The sequence below is a fragment of the Enhydra lutris genome, unplaced genomic scaffold (genome assembly GCF_002288905.1).
Source record: "Enhydra lutris kenyoni isolate GAN:26980312 unplaced genomic scaffold, ASM228890v2 scaffoldscaffold28, whole genome shotgun sequence".
NCBI classification, from domain to species: domain Eukaryota; kingdom Metazoa; phylum Chordata; class Mammalia; order Carnivora; family Mustelidae; genus Enhydra; species Enhydra lutris.
The window spans coordinates 24,937,842-24,955,383 of record NW_019154112.1 but is presented as its reverse complement, the minus strand read 5'-3'; the positions used below and the strand labels follow the sequence as shown (position 1 = coordinate 24,955,383).

Genomic DNA, 17,542 nt, shown 5'->3' with positions numbered 1-17,542 from the left:
TGGAGGATCATAAGGGAAGGGAGGGGAAAATCAAACAGGAAGAAACCAGGAAGGGAGACAAACCATAAGAGACTCTTAATCTCAGGAAACAAGCTGAGGGTTGCTGGGGGGTGGTGGGGAGAAGGATGGGGTGTCTGGGTGATGGACATCGGGGAGGGTATGTGCTATGGTGAGTGCTGTGAATTGTGTAAGACTGATGAATCACAGACCTATACCCCTGAAGCAAATAATACATCATATATTAATTTAAAAAAAAAGAATTGACTTGGCTAGCACTTCATCAGTATAAGATTCAGCTCCCATAATTTCCTCTGTACTTTCTGCATCACGGTCAAGTTTGCGTTGTCTCAAGTGCAGTAGGGCGCTACCTGAACAGAAACCAAAACCATTACTGGAAGAAAAGGCAGGGCAAATTTCAGTATATCTATCTAAAAGGAGAAAACAGTTCACCCAAAGCAATCATATTATGCAACTGGCCTCTTATTGCTGGGGTATAGATTCATCTGTGAAATAATTCCAAAATGATAAAAGTTAATGATATTTAGGAAGTTTAAAATAATTCAGATTGGCATAGAAGTCTAAAAAGAGATGAAGGCACCCATGTACTACTTACTTGATCAAACTATGAACTCTTTGAGATGGAATTATTGAAGACCCAAATTAAATCAGGTTAAGGAATCAAATTAAAATAAAATCACACTTCTGGAATCTGCACAAATTCCTTAATTAAAAAAAACAAAACCTCATACAGGGGCATGCCAAAGACAAGTTTTAGGAGGAAACAGGGACTGTAGGATGTCAATCAGGCTTCTCTCTCCTTCCGTCTTTCAGAACGCAACTGATTTCCTACCTTTTACAGTGGATTACATTAAAAAGAGAAAGAGAGATCTGTCTCATTTGCTTGACTTACCGAAGTTCTCAGTTACTGCCAAAACAGTGACTGTGGATGTGAAGACCAGGATGGAAGAGGCCCACCCCCTTGTGCGGTCGTACCCTCTTACTGGGTACTCCCCAGCAGGAAGGGGTGGGACCACACAATGGAGAACCGTGTGGTTGCCAGAGACACCCGCACAGGGTGACATCCCAATAAAAATGTCAACGTTTTCAGCTCCTGAGACCTGGGCCACCACAAAGGTTAAGACATCATCAGTCTGAGAAATAGACAATAACTGTGGGGTGAAGGCATTGCTGTACCCAATGACTCCCATCCGGTATGAAAGTCCATCTACCTCGATGACCAGGCCCCCAGAGCCATTTCCTGCAGGAACAATGCACTGGATGAACTTGGAGCTGATGCTCACTGTCAGGCAGGCCTGCTGTCCAATGAAGACTAGTGTGCTATTCTCTCCGCACAGAGCTGTGCCCTCCATGGACAAGAGGCTTCCACCATGGATGCTGAAATTCTTGGGGAAATAATGAGACACTTCAGGCAAAATGTGGAAGTGCCTGGAAACATTACCAAAACAAGCATATCCAATTCTTGTATGAAAAACGGATACATGGTGGAGTCCTGGGGTCAAGTCACTTATCCAGCATGCCACATGGCTTGCATTAAAGAAAGTTACAACACAGGGAAGGTGATTATCCACAAACACCATTGGCTCATCTGTTGTGATGTCTAACTTCTGACCGCTAATCAGCACCATGGTCAGAGACCCACTGATAGTGGTCAAGGAGTCCACGATGGGAGTTGTTTCTTCCTGCAAGAAAAGAGTGCAAAGGCCCTGACACTCACTGGGTAGCCCATTCACCAAGACTGTGACGTTCAAGGTGAAGGAAGCATTAGGCAAGGGGGCGTCCACTCGGTTAATCTGGCAGAAGACTGTCTGGTCTCCCAAGCTCAAAATCACACAAGTAAATGGACCCGAAAGGTGCACTTGAACTGACCTCTTCCTAGAGTTGAGAGCCAGCCCCCTCACCGTGAGTACCGTCCCGCCACAAGCAGACCCATGTGTTGGCAAGATGGCCATTATCCGGGGTGTTATCACAAATTGTTGGGGCACAGCAGACATGTTAGCAAACCCCATCTGCTTTTGACGTACTTGGAGAGGATAGGTTCCCGCCTCCAAACTGTGAAGAGGAAAGGAGCACCCAGACAGGCTCATGTTGCTCCATAAAGACTGCATCTCCAGATCACAGTCTAAGACCCCCAGCAGGATCACTGAGTTGGGGAGGTTATTTCCTTCCACGGAAAGCCTCAGGCTGCTATTGGTCATTTCTCCTCGCAGGGCAGTGACCACTGGTGTCCTTGCTGCTTCATACATGAAAGTAAAGCCCTTCCCCACCAGGCTGTGTAAGGGTCCTCGGGCAAAGGACACATTGCCAGCCCAGACCTCCACGGGGGCTGGGACAGCGGGAACATTTGCTTCAGGCAGCAGAGCTGTGGGCGGGGTCTCACACCAGATGACAGTGTCTGTTGAGTTCACGATGTCACAGGTCCGATTACCCACAAGCACCCACACCAGATCGGGGTCCCTGCTGAACCCTATTCCTGAGATGGTGAGGATGGTTCCACCTAAAGCATGAACATCAAAAAGAACACTTACAAGTTGATATTCAGAACGAGGAACTCAAGGCACCTGTGCAAACCCCAGGGCAGTTTAAGTGGAAGGTGGGGTGTTGAAACCTCAGCGACTTCCACTCACCCCAATAATGTTAAATTTGTGATCATTTCAGCAGGTGTTAGATGGGCTACAATTCAAATAGTAAAACAATGTAAGCTGTTATATAGGGGAAAGATGCTTACAATACTTCAGATGAAATTTTCAAATATATTTCTAGATCCTAGAAGCCACTTCTATCAATTTAGACACTAACGAAAAATCTCATTTCTGGAAGTGTTCTTGTCACTGCTATGTTCCCTGGCATGTTAATCTGTAATAATATGTAGGGAGAGTAAATGTGTAACATCTATGTTAATGGAAAATCAAATTCCTTAGTCTTCTTGTCATTTGCCATATAATGATCTCACATATTCCCCATTATTCTATACGTTATGATGTAGAGTGTTCTGTATATATTCAACGTAGGCACTGATAAAAAATGTAATTTCTTGAAGTATGACACTTATCTTCTATATTATCCTATTTGATAGTTGAATGGTCTGTGTATTATGTAGGCTTATGTCTCTGTGTGTGCGTGTGCATGTTTTGAGACATCTCAAGAGTCATCGAAATATCGAAACATTCTTGTGATCCTGCTGCTCTATACCTAGACTTTGTCTCTCTAGCTGAGGGACACTCAAGCCCCATCTTCAGGATAGGGGCTAGAGCAAGATACCTCATATCATGACCAAACCTGCAGTCTAGGTAAGCAGCTTTAAAAAGGATTTTACTATACTCCAAAAGGATAAAGCTCTATTGCACACATTACCACAATGGTGATCTACATGCAGATCTATAGCTTTCCATTTTTTTCTAAAAATGACCAGGTTTCCAGATTTTCCTGTCTTGTCTTTATGTCTCCCATATTGACATTTGTGTTTCTAACTCCTTGTGGGTCCTTCATCTGCACCCTCAGAGGAAAGGGAAGACATGAGACTCATTCTTTCTCTCCTTCCCCCTCCAGGATCTAAAGGGATAACCTGGGATGCTCTTCCCCTTGTTTTTCTAATATCCTCTAGAGATGTGCTATCCACTGGATGTTTCAGCCTCTTTTCATCAGAAAAACAAAACTGGGCACATCTTCTTATCATAAAAACTCATTCATTTCCTGAGCTCATGGGAGCTCATCGGTTTCCACACTCTTCAAAGTACATCACTCAGTTCCCAGAGCACAGGGAAAGCTCCACTCCCTGCTGCCCCATCTCTGGTCTCACTGGTTCAAATCCAAGAAGAAAACCTAAATATCCAGCGAGCAGGCCTGCCGAATAAATGATACAAGAGACTCTCACCCAGAAGGGACCCGCAGCAAGGCTCAATGCTGAAAACTTCTGTGACATACTGGATGTGAAGATCAACCCTGCAAAGAACGAGGAGATGGTTATAAAATAACTGAGTCATAAAGAGAGAAAGGGAGGAGCAAGAGAGACAGACCCGGGTATCAGGGAGAGAAGCACAGATACAGGGAGCAGTGATAGAGAGCCGGTGTGAGTGGCATCACCTCACAGAGGAATAAAAAAAGGACACCGTGGGGAGAAAATGTTGTGTGGGGCATTTTCCTGGACCAACACCTTGTGGTGGCATTAGCCCCATACAGTTTAGCTAACTTTCTGGAATGAGGAGAGGGAACTTCTGGAGAAATACAAGGCAGAGGGACTTTGGGGCAAAGAGGATCTGAGCACAGCTTGGACAATAATTTTAAGTCATTTATTCAAAGCCCTAGACACAATCTTATTAAAGGTCTTCTTTGGTCACAGACCCTAATTAAAGCACAGAATAGTCCTCCAATACATATAAATGCTCACTCCACCCCACCTTGACCAAAAGCCATGACATCCTAGTTCCAGTAAGTTCTCTCTTTCCCAACTAATAAGCCTAAACATTGCCCTCGGAGTGGTCTTGAGAGCGAATCATCCTGTAGGGTCTCTAAGATTTCTTCAACCTGTAGGACTCCCGTGTGTTTATCTCCTGACTTCAAAAGAGGGGGGAAAGCGAAGACCTAACTCAAAGCCAGAATTCCTCAAATGAATCACCAGACCACTCAAGAGACCTCAAATGAATGGCAAGCCTCCACCTTACCGTTGCGAGCAAATGCTGACCCCATTGATGGAGACAGAGATTCTGTGGAGGCCAGGGGGCAGCGGGGGCAGCACCACCTCCAGGCTGTGGGGCATCTGCACACGAGCCGGAGCCAGAGTGTCCTGAACGTAAACTTGCACATCCAAATCAGAGTAGTTTCCCAGAAGTGCCATTCTGATGGAAAGGGTCTCACCTCCTACGTTGAAAAGAATCCGTTAGCCTCCGGCATGGGTTTGTAGCCTCAACCGCTTATGCAGTCTAAACCTATCTTTCAGGATGAACTACACGGCCAGCCCTGTGCACACCACCCTAACTGAGCACTTCAATACCAGCTGAATCATTTCCATAAAGCTTTGAGCAGCTCCTAAGATCACAGAGCCACTGACCATGATCTCAAGGCATAAAAAGCAAAATTGTCTGGTCAATCATACACCAGAGGCACTAACTTAACTCCATGCAAAAGCAAATCAAGATGCAAAGACAAATCAAGGGGTGGTTTTGGGGGCTGATGGTCTTCACAACCAGCAGCCAGCACCCCAAGTTTTTTAAAGATGTATTTATTTATTTTTGAGAGAGAAAGAGAGAGAGTGTGCACAGGTGTGTGCCTGAGCAGTGGGAGGGGCAGAAGGAGAGGGAGAGAGAGAACTGTGAGCACACTCCCTACTGAGTGTGGAGCCTGACTCAGGGCTCAATCTTGGGACCCTAAGATCATGACTTGAGCTAAAACCAAAAATCGGGCACTTAGATGACAGAGCCACCCAGGTGCCACCCCCCTCAAGTCCTTTCCTTTAACTTCTTCTTCTTTCCTTCTGAGTGGAGTCTAAAGCTATACTTGGGGTACATTGAACTCCTTAATAACGCTGTATAGGAGTACAGCTCCACAGTGCACTGACCACTTACACACGTGCCATCCCATTTCGCCCTCACGCTGTCCTCATGGCATACGAAGAGCAGGGAGGAGCACTGGCATTTAGCTTTTGAGGAAATAAAGGTCCAGCCGCCAATATTTAATAGCTACTTAAGGGAAATACCAAGGCCTAAGCCCAGTTCTCTCTTATATTTCAATACATTTGCAGTTAAATTAGCAACTTTATTAAAATGCCATGTGTGCTATTGACCCTTGAATTCAATTCCTTTTACCTTAAATAGTTATTGAGTACCATGAAGAAGATGTCACAAAGGGCAGAAAAATAAGTTAAACACAGACCAGACCATTGAAGAGACCTCAATGGTAGTAAAAGAAGTATTAAAAGAGCTTCAATACAAGACATACTGTAAGAGGTGAAAATCAAGTGGTGGGCTTGTTCCAGCCACAGCAACATTCTGAATATCAAGAAAGACTTTATGGGCAAGATGGTGCTTGAAATTCTATATGAAAAATAAATCAGAAGAGGAAATGATAAACAATAGGGGGTTTACAATTCAATTCTAAAAACTTCACACTTTAATCTAAAATCTTTTGTATCAGTTTCTCATTTAATCATCCAGTATCCATGGCTTGGAGAGAAGGAAAGAGAATTGAGTGACTCTCTGGAAGACCCGATACATGTACATAGTCAGGGATTCTATGGGACTAGGTCAAGTTGATGGTGGGTGTATGGCTGAAGACCAAGAAAGCAATCCTAAGGGGCCTTTACCTAATTCAGTAGGTAGCAGAGACCTCCAAAGGTTTCTAAGCAAGAAAAGGATGCGACTGAAGCGTTCTTACAGTCTGTTAGATTAACTGGAAAGAGAGGGGAGAAGAAATCTAATCTTCAGACAAGAGCCAGAAACCAAGCATGCAATGGCAAGAATGGAAATAAATACACATACCTCTCCTGTGTCTCAAAGAGACGCAACTCAGGCTAAAGCATCTCTAAAACACCTTTAGCAGCTAACATTTGAGAACTACAGAGCTGGCCATTACATAACAGCACAACCAATCAGGTGAGGAGGAGAAGAGGCTACTTGAAAGAGAAAAGTCAAAGACAAAGGTTTTGGGGTGTTGGGAAGACTGACTCTACATTCAAATCCTTGCTCCACCATTTTCTACCCGTGTGAGTTTGGATGACTCACTTTGGGTTCTCAAAGCCTTGGATTTTTCATCAGCAAGACGGTAACAAAACCCACCTTGCTGTAAGGATTAAGTTAGACAACCTAGAACAGTCTCTCGTACAGTACATCATTCAAAAGCCCTCCATTAACTTCATTTTCTGTCTTGCTGCGTGCCCTCTTTACTTCTTCATGTCTTCCCAACCTCATTTCTACTATTAAGTCTGAAGCTTCAGTGTAGTGACTTTGAAGGATTTCAGGGTTGAGCAAGAAAAAAAGACATGACCATGAAGAGGCAGGAACACAAAAAAATGAGCTTTATATGGGTGGTCCTTTGACAGGTTTGCATGGCTACCAAAATCTCACAGCATGAGACCTTCCAGAGACAACAATAGGAGACCACTACCCGGAAGGGTAGGAAGGCCAGGGAACTCCCCGGGGAGGAGAGAGGGTTATGAGTTTAGATGACGTCACTTAGCAATAGTCTCTGGCTTGGAGATCTCCAAAGGGCATCAGTAGCTTAGAGTCTTTTATAACCCTCAAGTTTATCTTACGTGTTGCTGGGAGATGTTAGATATAGTTTTTCAGAGTATGCAAAATGGCAGGCTCTAACTAAAAATCTGGGGTTTTATTGCACGGGACTTTATTTTAAATAACTGGTTATGTAAAAAATTGAGTTTGATGTCGGCATGTTTTTGAGCAAATGGGTCTCAGCTTGCTATCAAGAAGGAAACAATATAGGGCCAATATACACAGGACATCTTTGGCTTATCTATATAACACTCAGTATCTAGCAGAATGATGCTACTCAACAAAGCATTTGTTTAGTACTTACTCCATGTTTGTTCCTAGGTTCAAACTTTTACCTACTTTACCTCCAGTTTTCACAGTAATCTTGAAAGTATTACTCCCACCTAGCAGTTAAAGACACTAAAGACAGAGGAAGTTAACTATCTTGGCCAAGGAGTGGTTGAGCTTGGAGTCATTCAGATCCAGCACTGCCCAACCGCAAAAACCACACGCGTGGTTCTCTACATCAGATCCTTCCTCCCCTGCCCCTTTCTCCCCTCCTCTCTTTCTTCAATTTCCTCTTGGCTTCACTGTTATCATCAATATTCTCATTTCCTGGGTGGAGATTTATAGCATTCTAACTTTCAAAGGAGACTTTCCCAGTAGGCTGTCACTCTTTGGGGATTTTATAACATGTTCTACTTTATTCTGCCTGTAGAAAGATTTAAATGTGAGTGGAAATTCTGAAAATCATGCATCATGTTGTATACATCAAAAACATAAACTCCTTGGGTTCTTGGCCAATTGTCAAGCTAATCCTAGATGCCTCTGGGGCACTGATGTAATGTACTAATTCTTTTCATCATAGACAGGAAATTGTACTAAAAGTCAAAATCACTGAAATCTGACTAGAACACAGAACTCCCTCTTCTCTTTCCTATTTCATTAGGAAGAATCCATACCACTAAGGAATTTTACATACTTTGGCCGTTTGAGGCACCAAATTCTTCTTCTGCACTAACTAAGCTGAGTACTACTGAGAAGCTACAGGATACTCCCCTTTATTTACGTCCTCTTGAGCAATGGAAAATGACAATAGTACCAGAAAAATTGAGTCTAGTCTTTTTCTTTGGGAAATGTGTTGGCCTTTTGTAAAAAATCCTTAGATATGGCTGCCATAAACTCTGTTATCTGGCATTCAGTTAATCAGAAAGGCATGTTACCTGGTACTTTTCCAGATCATTATGGTATGACATAATAATAAATTGTTGTAAGTCCATCCTGTCATATTATCTGAGTTATCAATGGAAGATTAAATTGTTTCAGGTCATTCTATGCTAAACGAGTCGTTCTTTTTATACAAAGTATGTCTCAAGGAATAAGAATGAGAGAACATCTTATTCTCTAATCAGATCAAATAGCTACTACCATAGAACCTGATGCAAAAAAAAATTATATTTTACAATAAACTAAGAGTGGTTAAGTGCTTAAAATCTGCAATCAGACTGCTTGGGTTCAAATCACAGCTCTGTTACTTACTAACGGTAACATCTTAGATGAGTTATTTCAGTTACCTGTTCCTTAGTTTCTTCACTTATAAACTGAGGATAATAATCCTGTAAATTAGTGGCAGGGATTAAAGTCTATTACATGTCTATGCTATCATTAGCACAGAGTAGGTGCTCAATAAATATATTTTGAATTGTTACTTTGAATTCTCATGTCATTTTCCATGATGGAAATGGTCCTAATTTTACAGAGGAAATAATAGATATAAAGAGATTTACTCCATGATAGCTAAAATGAAAATAGCAGTGTTCCAGTTTTCTGCAAAATAATTTCCATTCAAAATATAATGCTATCTTCAATATAATTAAGAGACCATTGTTTGCTGTCTTTATAGGATCAATGGTCTAAAAATAAAAAGATGCTGCAGTATCATGTATTTTACCTGCTATGTTGCTCCTGTTTCTGCTCAGAGAAATGATCACTGGATTTAAAGAGGAATCGTATGTAAATGCCATGGGAAGAACTGCAGAATGGTCCCCTGTAATCACAGTCAAATTCACAATGGGTCCATCTTTCCCCTGAAAAATCAGTTTTTAAAATAAAACCTCTGTAAATAAGACTGACTTGAGAGAAGTCCATATAGAATTAGTTTAAAAGGTTCATTATAAGAAAATTATTTAAGTATATTGCTACTTTCAAGTCTCTGACTCACTCTCTTTCCCTTTCTCACATAGTTACACATACACACATTGACAATTACTTAGAATAGGCAAGTATGGTTTCCAACTGATTACAGAGTAAATAAGAATGATTTGCAATTAATACACCAGTTGGTTCTGTAAAAAAAAAAAAAAAAGGCAATTTCAAATAAATCTATACCTAGCTAAACTATCTATCAAGTTTGAGACTACTTTTAGATATGGAAAAACACAGAAAACTTCCCTCCCACATATTCTTTCCTAGGATATTTATTAAAGCTATGGTCTCATAAACAACAGCCAAAAAAAAAAAAAAAAAAAGATATGAACTCCAAAAGACAGTGAATCTACCCAGGACAGCAACCAAGGGAAGTGATATGATGAAATGTGTAAAATAAACCAAGAAAACTCCAAGTTAGGTTGAAGCAGGAGAACAGACAGCTTCAAGGAAAAAGAGTAATTGATGTGATAGATTTTTTTTTAAGATAGAAGTTTTTTATTATGAGGAAAACATATTAAGAAAAAGAATTAGAAACTCTTTGAAAAAAAGAAAAAAAAATTACCTGATTCTGCCCACATCATTAAAATAGTTGTAACAATGTAAACATAGTTTATTGATTTAATAAAGAAACGGTACTGCAACTATATTCAAAATGATTAAAAGTAGTTGTTTCAAAAAAAGGACCTTGGAGAAGGGCACAGAGGGGTAGGAGAGCAGGATTGTTTTACTATTTTAATCATTTTACTTTTAATCTTTGCATGTATTACTTGGACCAAAACTTAAAAAGTTTGTTTTTTAATGTTTATTCTCCCTAGCAAAAGAAATCTGAACCATGCAAATTTTACCAAAAGAAATTTCAGATAACTGGATACTACATATCAGAACTTTGGAATTTAGATTCATTTATCCTGAGAAAAGTAAATATGCTCCAAAATGTAATTGGATGATCAAATTTCTGCTGTTTAAAATAGGATATTTTGAAAATTATCTTAATGTCCAATAATAGGGAAGAGTTAAACTACCTTACAACTACATATTGGAATTCCATACAGTTTTTATGTAAATGTGAACATTTCACAATATTTTAACAACTGAATAAGAAAAATGTGAGGTCAGCAATGAAAGATGATTCTGAAATTTCTCTTCCGAGGGTCTTTATTTGTTCAGTAAACAGTCATCCTTCAGGGTCATGAATGTGCTGAGAATGTTCATGATACTGAACTGTGAATAGATAGTTCACCTTCCACTGTGAGCATGACTCTCACCAACAGCACCATGGAAGAACATGGACTCAAATCTCCTAGTGGGCTATGAAACAGCACTAACTGAAAAAGAAACAGAAAGCTAAGGGACTTGTGTTTTTTTTTTTAAGATTTTATTTATTTATCAGAGAGAGAGAGACAGAGAGGGCATATATGCAGAGGGAGAGGGAGAAGCAGACTCCCCGCCAAGCAGGGAGCCCGATATGGGGCTCGATCCCAGGACACTGGGATCATGACCTGGGCCGAAGGCAGATGCTTAACAACTGAGCCACCCAGGTGCCCCAAGGGACTTGTTTTTAAGGGAAAAGAGAAGCAGAAGGGAATAATTAGGAAGATATTTTATAGGAACCATACATTCTAAAAATTTCTAAGTCCTGCCATTCATATCCATCCCAAAAAACAAAATTGCTAGTGTAAACTATTTGCTTAAGAGAGAAATGAGATGATAATATATGTAAGTTTTGCAAATCAATATCCAGGATATACACTAGATAAATTCATTTATTCTGCAGCATTATTATTCATTGAGAGTAGGAACTGGGACTGCGTTGTTGTCTTCTTTTAAAAGAAGTCAACTGATGTTAATTGCAAGCCCCATTGGTGGAGTCAGCCTCCCACTTTATTGCAACATAGGCAATATAAACAATATTAGCATATTCTCATGATGAAAAGATCATGTAAGTTAATTAAGTTCTAAGAAAAGATTCATGAAAACCTTCACACTACATGTTAATAATGACCACTAACCCAGAGAGGAGATTCCACTTACTCTGGGTGGAACTTTGCATTGAATTCTTTGTGAATTGCTTCTGGTGATATCGATGGCACAAGACCGAGATCCAAATAACACCAGGCTCACATCTTCCAAACCAGAGCCTTGGATGGTGGCCCAGAGCCCTCCTGCAATAAAAAAAAAAAAAAATTCAGATGGAATGAAGAGCCATACAGTAGACAAAAATTAATTATCCACAGGAGAGATAAAGTGAAATTAAAATATGAAGCTCCTTAGTCAAAAGATAACTCCTACTCAAACTGCAGAAAAAGATTGATGCTAAATATATAAACTGCTATATAAATAGAGAGAAATGGTGAGTAGAGGGCAGAGAGAAGGAGTAACACATCCTGGGGATATTTAATAATAAAACATAGATAAATATTGCCAAGAGTCAGGGAAGTAAAGTAGATGGCCTCTGAAAACTCTTCCTGCCCTAGAGTTTTAAATATCATCCCTGTCAATCCTATAGAGCTTATTCTCTTTCTGAGAAATCAAGTATAAGAGAGCATCATGGTACAAAGAGCTGGGGCCCAGAGTCAGGGCCACAAATCATGAGGCCACTTAAAGCAGATCATTTGTAGCACTGTTCCTGAGTTCACTGGTTCTCACTCCCTCATCTTTGAATGACAGCTTTAGACCTTCCAGCTTCATGATTTGATACCACACATACTAGCTTCTAGTCTCCATGATGCTGTAGAGGTGGCTGACATCACCACTCACCACCATCAGGATTTCTATACTAACCACTGGAGAGCAAACACAGAAACTTCTGTCTCCTTGCTGCAGACATTGGTAGGAAGAGGTATGGTACCAATCATAGTGATCTTATGCCACACATTTGGAGGACCAGCACTTGATCAAGATAATGAACAGAAGACCCACTTATTCTTCCTGAGGGCAATGATTCCAGTCTGCCATCTCCCCAGAAGGGGATATAAGAGAGGCAGGGAAGCCACTAAATAGACCTTGAGAGTGGGAAGTGGGTGCAGGAACAAGGTTATATTGCCCAGGCATGTTAGGGTGGGACAGCAGAACTTACCCAACCTGATGATCATCTATCAGGAGAATATGACTAGGTGGAATTTACCCTGAAGTTAAATATATGATTTTGCCCTGAAGAGGCAGAGCAAGCCCACAATAGTCTTCAGAGGTAGAGAATAAAATTGAAGACAAGACATCCAAATGGCCAACAGACACATGAAAAAGTGCTCAAATCACTTGGCATCAGAGAAATACAAATCAAAACCACAATGAGATACCACCTCACACCAGTCAGAACTGCTAAAATTAACATGTCAGAAAAAGACAGATGCTGGCAAGGATGCAGAGAAAGGGGATCCCTCCTACACTGTTGGTGGGAATGCAAGCTGGTGCAGCCACTCTGGAAAATAGTATGGAGGTTCCTCAAAACGTTGAAAATAGAACTACCCTACAATCTAGCAATTATACTAGTAGGATTTACCCCAAAGATACAAATGTGGTGATCCAAAGGGGCACCTATACCCCGATGTTTATAGCAGCAATGTCCACAATAGCCAAACTATGGAAAGATCCCAGATGTCCATCAACAGATGAATGGATAAGGAAGATGTGGTGTGTGTGTGTGTGTGTGCATGTGCGTGTGTGTATGTGTGTGTAATGGAATATTACATAGCCATCAAAAAATGAAATCTTGCCATTTGCAATGACGCGGATGGAACTAGAGAGTATCATGCTATGTGAAAAAAGTCAATTAGAAAAAAACAATTGTCATATGATCACACTGATATGAAGAATTTAAGAAACAAGGCAGAGGCTCATAGGGGAGGAGAGAAAAAAAATGAAACAAGACAAAACCAGAGAGGGAGACAAACCATAAAAGACTCTTAATCTCAGGAAACAAACTGAGAGTTGCTGGAGGGGAGGGTGGTTGGGGGATGGGGTTGTGGGTGATGGATGTTGGGGAGGGTATGCGTTGTGGTGACCACAGCGTATTGTGTAAGACTGATGATTCACAGACCTGTACCCTTGAAACAAATAATACATTATACGTTAATAATTTTAAAAATGAATTACAAAAATAGTAAAGAAATAGACAAACACATAAAGGGCTTATATCCACAATATATCCACAATATATTTTTTTAAAGTTCTTAAAATCAGTAAGAAAGAAAAATAATCCAACTGAAAAAAAGAGGGCTAAGGAGATGGACAGGTGACTGAAAAGAAAATGCAATGCCTCTTAAACTTATGAAAAGATATTTAATTCCTCTCTTAGCAAATTAAATGCAAAGTAAAACTACAATGAAATGTTATTTTTCTTCCATAAAATGAGCAAATATCAAAAAGTTTGGTAACACACTGTGTTGGTAAGATGGGATAAGTATATAGTCATATATATTGCTACACAGAGAATAAACTATAAAACCTCTAAAGAGGATATTTTGGTATTATCAAAATTTTAAATGTACATAACCTCTTGACTCAGCAATTCTACTTCTAAGAAGTTACATTATTTTGTCCACATATATGTAAGGATAAAAGCAATACGATCATTTCAATAGACACAGAAAACTATCTGGCAAAGCACAGCTCAATTTATGATAAAAACCCTCAACAAAGTAGGTTTAGAGGGTACATACCTCAACATAATAAAGAGCTTATATGAGAAACCTACAGCTAACATCATCATTACTAAAAAGTTAAGAGCTTTTCCCGTAAGGTCAAGAGCAAGACAGGGATGTCCACTCTTGCCATTTTTATTCAACATAGTATTGGAAGTCCTAGCCACAGCAACAAGACAAGAGAAAGGAATAAAAAAGTCATCCAAATTGGCAAGGAAAAAAATAAAACATTCACTATTTGCAGATGATATGATACTATATGTAGAAAATGTTAGACCCCACCCAAAAAATACTGAAACTGATAAATGAATTCAGTAAAGTTGCAGGATAAAAAATCATGTACAGAATCCATTGCATTTCTATACACTAATAATGAAGTAACGGAAAGATAATTTTTTTTTAAAAATCCCATCTACAATTGCTCCAAAATTAATAAAATAAATTTAACCAAATAGGAGAAAAATCTATACTCTGAAAACATAAAATACTGATGAAAGAAACTGAAATGGAAGATATTATGCTGAGTGAAATAAGTCAAGCAGAGAGAGTCAATTATCATATGGTTTCACTTATTTGTGGAGCATAACAAATAGCATGGAGGACATGGGGAGTTAGGAGAAGGGAGTTGGGGGAAATTGGAAGGGGAGGTGAACAATGAGAGACTATGGACTCTGAAAAACAATCTGAAGGGTTTGAAGAGGTGGGGGGGTGGGAGGTTGGGGGAACCAGGTGGTGGGTATTAGAGAGTGCACGGATTGCATGGAGCACTGGGTGTGGTACAAAAACAATGAATACTGTTATGCTGAAAATAAATAGAAAAAATGATTAAAAAAAAAAAAGAAACTGAAATGATGCAAACAAACAGAAAGACAGTCCATGCTCATGGACTGGGAGCCTGGTGGTGGGTATTAAGGAGGGCATGTATTGCAAGGAGCACTGGGTGTTGTACATAAACAATGAATCTTGGAACATTGCATCAAAAACTAATGATGTATTTTATGGCGACTAACATAACACAATAAAAAAAATTGTTGAAACACCTATACTACACAAAGCAATATACAGATTTAATGCAATCCATATCAAAATACCAAAAGCATTTTCACAGAACTTCAACAAATGATCCTAAAATTTGTATGGAACCACGGAAGACCCTTAACAGCCAAAGCAATTTTGAAAAAGAAAAAGTAAACTCGAAGTATCACAATTCTAGACTTCAAGTCATATTGCAAAGTTGTAGTAATCAAAACAATATGGTACTAGCATAAAAACAGACAGAAAGATCAATGGAACAGAATAGAAATCCAGAAATAAACCCGCAATTATACGGTTAATAGTCTTTAACAAAATGACAAGAATATGCAATGGGGAAAAGGCAGTCTCTTCCACAAATGGTGTTAGGAAAACCAGACAGCTACATGCAAAAGAATGAAACTGGCCCACTCACTTACAGCATTTACTTACAGCATACACAAAATAAACTCAAAATGGATTAGGGACCTAAATGGGAGACCTAAAACCACAAAAATCCTAGAAGACAGAACAGGTAGTCATTTCTCTGACATTGGCTGTAACATCTTTCCAGATGTTTCCTGAAGGAAACAAAAGCAAAATAAACTATTAGGGTTACATCAAAATAAAAAGCTTCTGTATAGCAAGAAGCAACTAACAAAACTAAAAAACAACCTACTGAATGGGAGAAGATATTTGCAAATGACATATCTGATAAGGATTAGTATCCAAAATACATAAAGAACTTATACAGCGGCACCTGGGTGGCTCAGTGGGTTAAGCCTCTGCCTTCAGCTCAGGTCATGATCTCAGGGTCCTGGGATCAAGCCCCATATCAGGCTCTCTGCTAAGCGGGGAGACTGCTTCCCCCTCTCTCTCTGCCTGCCTGTCTGCCTACTTGTGATCTCTGTCTATCAAATGAATACATAAAATCTTAAAAAAAAACTTATACAACTCACATCATAAAGCAAATAATCTAATTTAAAAGTGGGCAAAAGATATGAACAGACATTCTTCCAAAGAAGACATACAGACGGCCAACAGACACATGAAAAGATGCTCAACACCTCTCATCATCAGGGAAATGCAAACCAACTCATACCTGTCAGAATGGCTATAGCCAAAAACTCAAGAAACAAGTGTTCATGAGGATGTGGAGAAAAGAGAACCCTCATGCATTATTGATGGGAATGCAAAATTGGTGCAGCTACTGTGGAAAATAGTATGGAGGTTCCTCAAAAATTAAAAATATACATTACCTACAATCTAGTAATCACACTACTGAGTATTTACCCAAAGAATATGAAAACACTAATTCAAAGGGATACATGCACCCCTATGCTTATTGCAGTATTATTTACTATAGTAAAATTATGGGAGTAAGCCAAGTGTCTATCAATGGATAAAGATGTGAGATAGACAGATAGATAGATATCTCAGGATATTATTCAGCCATAAAAAATGAAATCTTACCATTTACAACAACATGGACAGAGCTAGAGAGTATATTCCTAAGTGAAATAAGCCAGTCAGAGAAAGTCAAATACCATATGATTTCACTCATGTACAGTATTTAAGAAACAAAACAAATGAACAAAGGAGAAAAAAGATAAATCAAAAAGCAGTCTCAACTATAGAGAATAAACAGGGACCAAAGGGGAGATGGGTGGGGGAATGAGTGAAATAGGTAAAGGGGATTAAGAGTATACTTATCATGATGAACACTAATATATATAATTGTTGAATCATTGTATTTTACATCTGAAAGTAATACAATACTGTATGTTAACTACATGAGAATTAAAATTTTAAAAAACAACTTTTGTCCTCTAAAGAATAATATCAAGAAAATAAAAAGACAACCTACAGAATAGGAAAAATACTTGCAACTCATATATCTGATAAAAGACTCATATCCATAATATATAAAGAACACTTACAATTCAATAATAAAGGGACAAATAACCCAATTTTTTAAATGGTCAAAGGATTTGAATAAGCATTTCTCCAAAGATACACAAATGGTTAATAAGGACATGAAAAGATGTTCAACATCATTAGTCATTTGGAAAATCAAAATCAAAATCACAATGATAATAGGTTCCAATTCAAGACGGCAATTTAAGAAGACTCTGAGCTCGCCTCTTCCACAGAACAGACCAAATTACATCTCTTAATAGAACAATTCCTCCTGAAGAACTGAGAGCAAAGTGAATAGCTATTAAACAACTAAAGACAGAGAGAATGGCAAGAGAACAGAAAGAGATATAGAAAGACAGTAACAAGACCTCCACCCTAACACTGCAAATGGCTGGGGCTAGGAATACTGAAAAACCAGGAACGGTTTTGTGTCTCTGGGGACACAGAAAAACCTGCAGTTTAAAAGAACAACTAGCATATAAGAGACAACACTAAAATTTTGCCAAGCGGTTGGTGCCAGAAAGTTCTTCAGATCACAGAGAC

The 17,542-nt window shown here is 39.4% G+C and overlaps 1 protein-coding gene across 1 annotated transcript in view; it reads right to left on the bottom strand.

The window, feature by feature from the left end:
• LOC111152224 (PKHD1, fibrocystin/polyductin) overlaps positions 1–17,542 on the bottom strand; it is a 459,207-nt gene that overhangs the window by 388,455 nt on the left and 53,210 nt on the right. The window contains exons 28-32 of the mRNA XM_022510630.1: positions 11,460–11,590; positions 9,172–9,307; positions 4,680–4,875; positions 3,893–3,960; positions 911–2,515 (exon numbers count right to left, since the gene is read on the bottom strand). Of these exons, the coding sequence (XP_022366338.1) occupies positions 911–2,515; positions 3,893–3,960; positions 4,680–4,875; positions 9,172–9,307; positions 11,460–11,590 (2,136 nt within the window). The remainder of the gene's footprint in view (positions 1–910; positions 2,516–3,892; positions 3,961–4,679; positions 4,876–9,171; positions 9,308–11,459; positions 11,591–17,542) is intronic.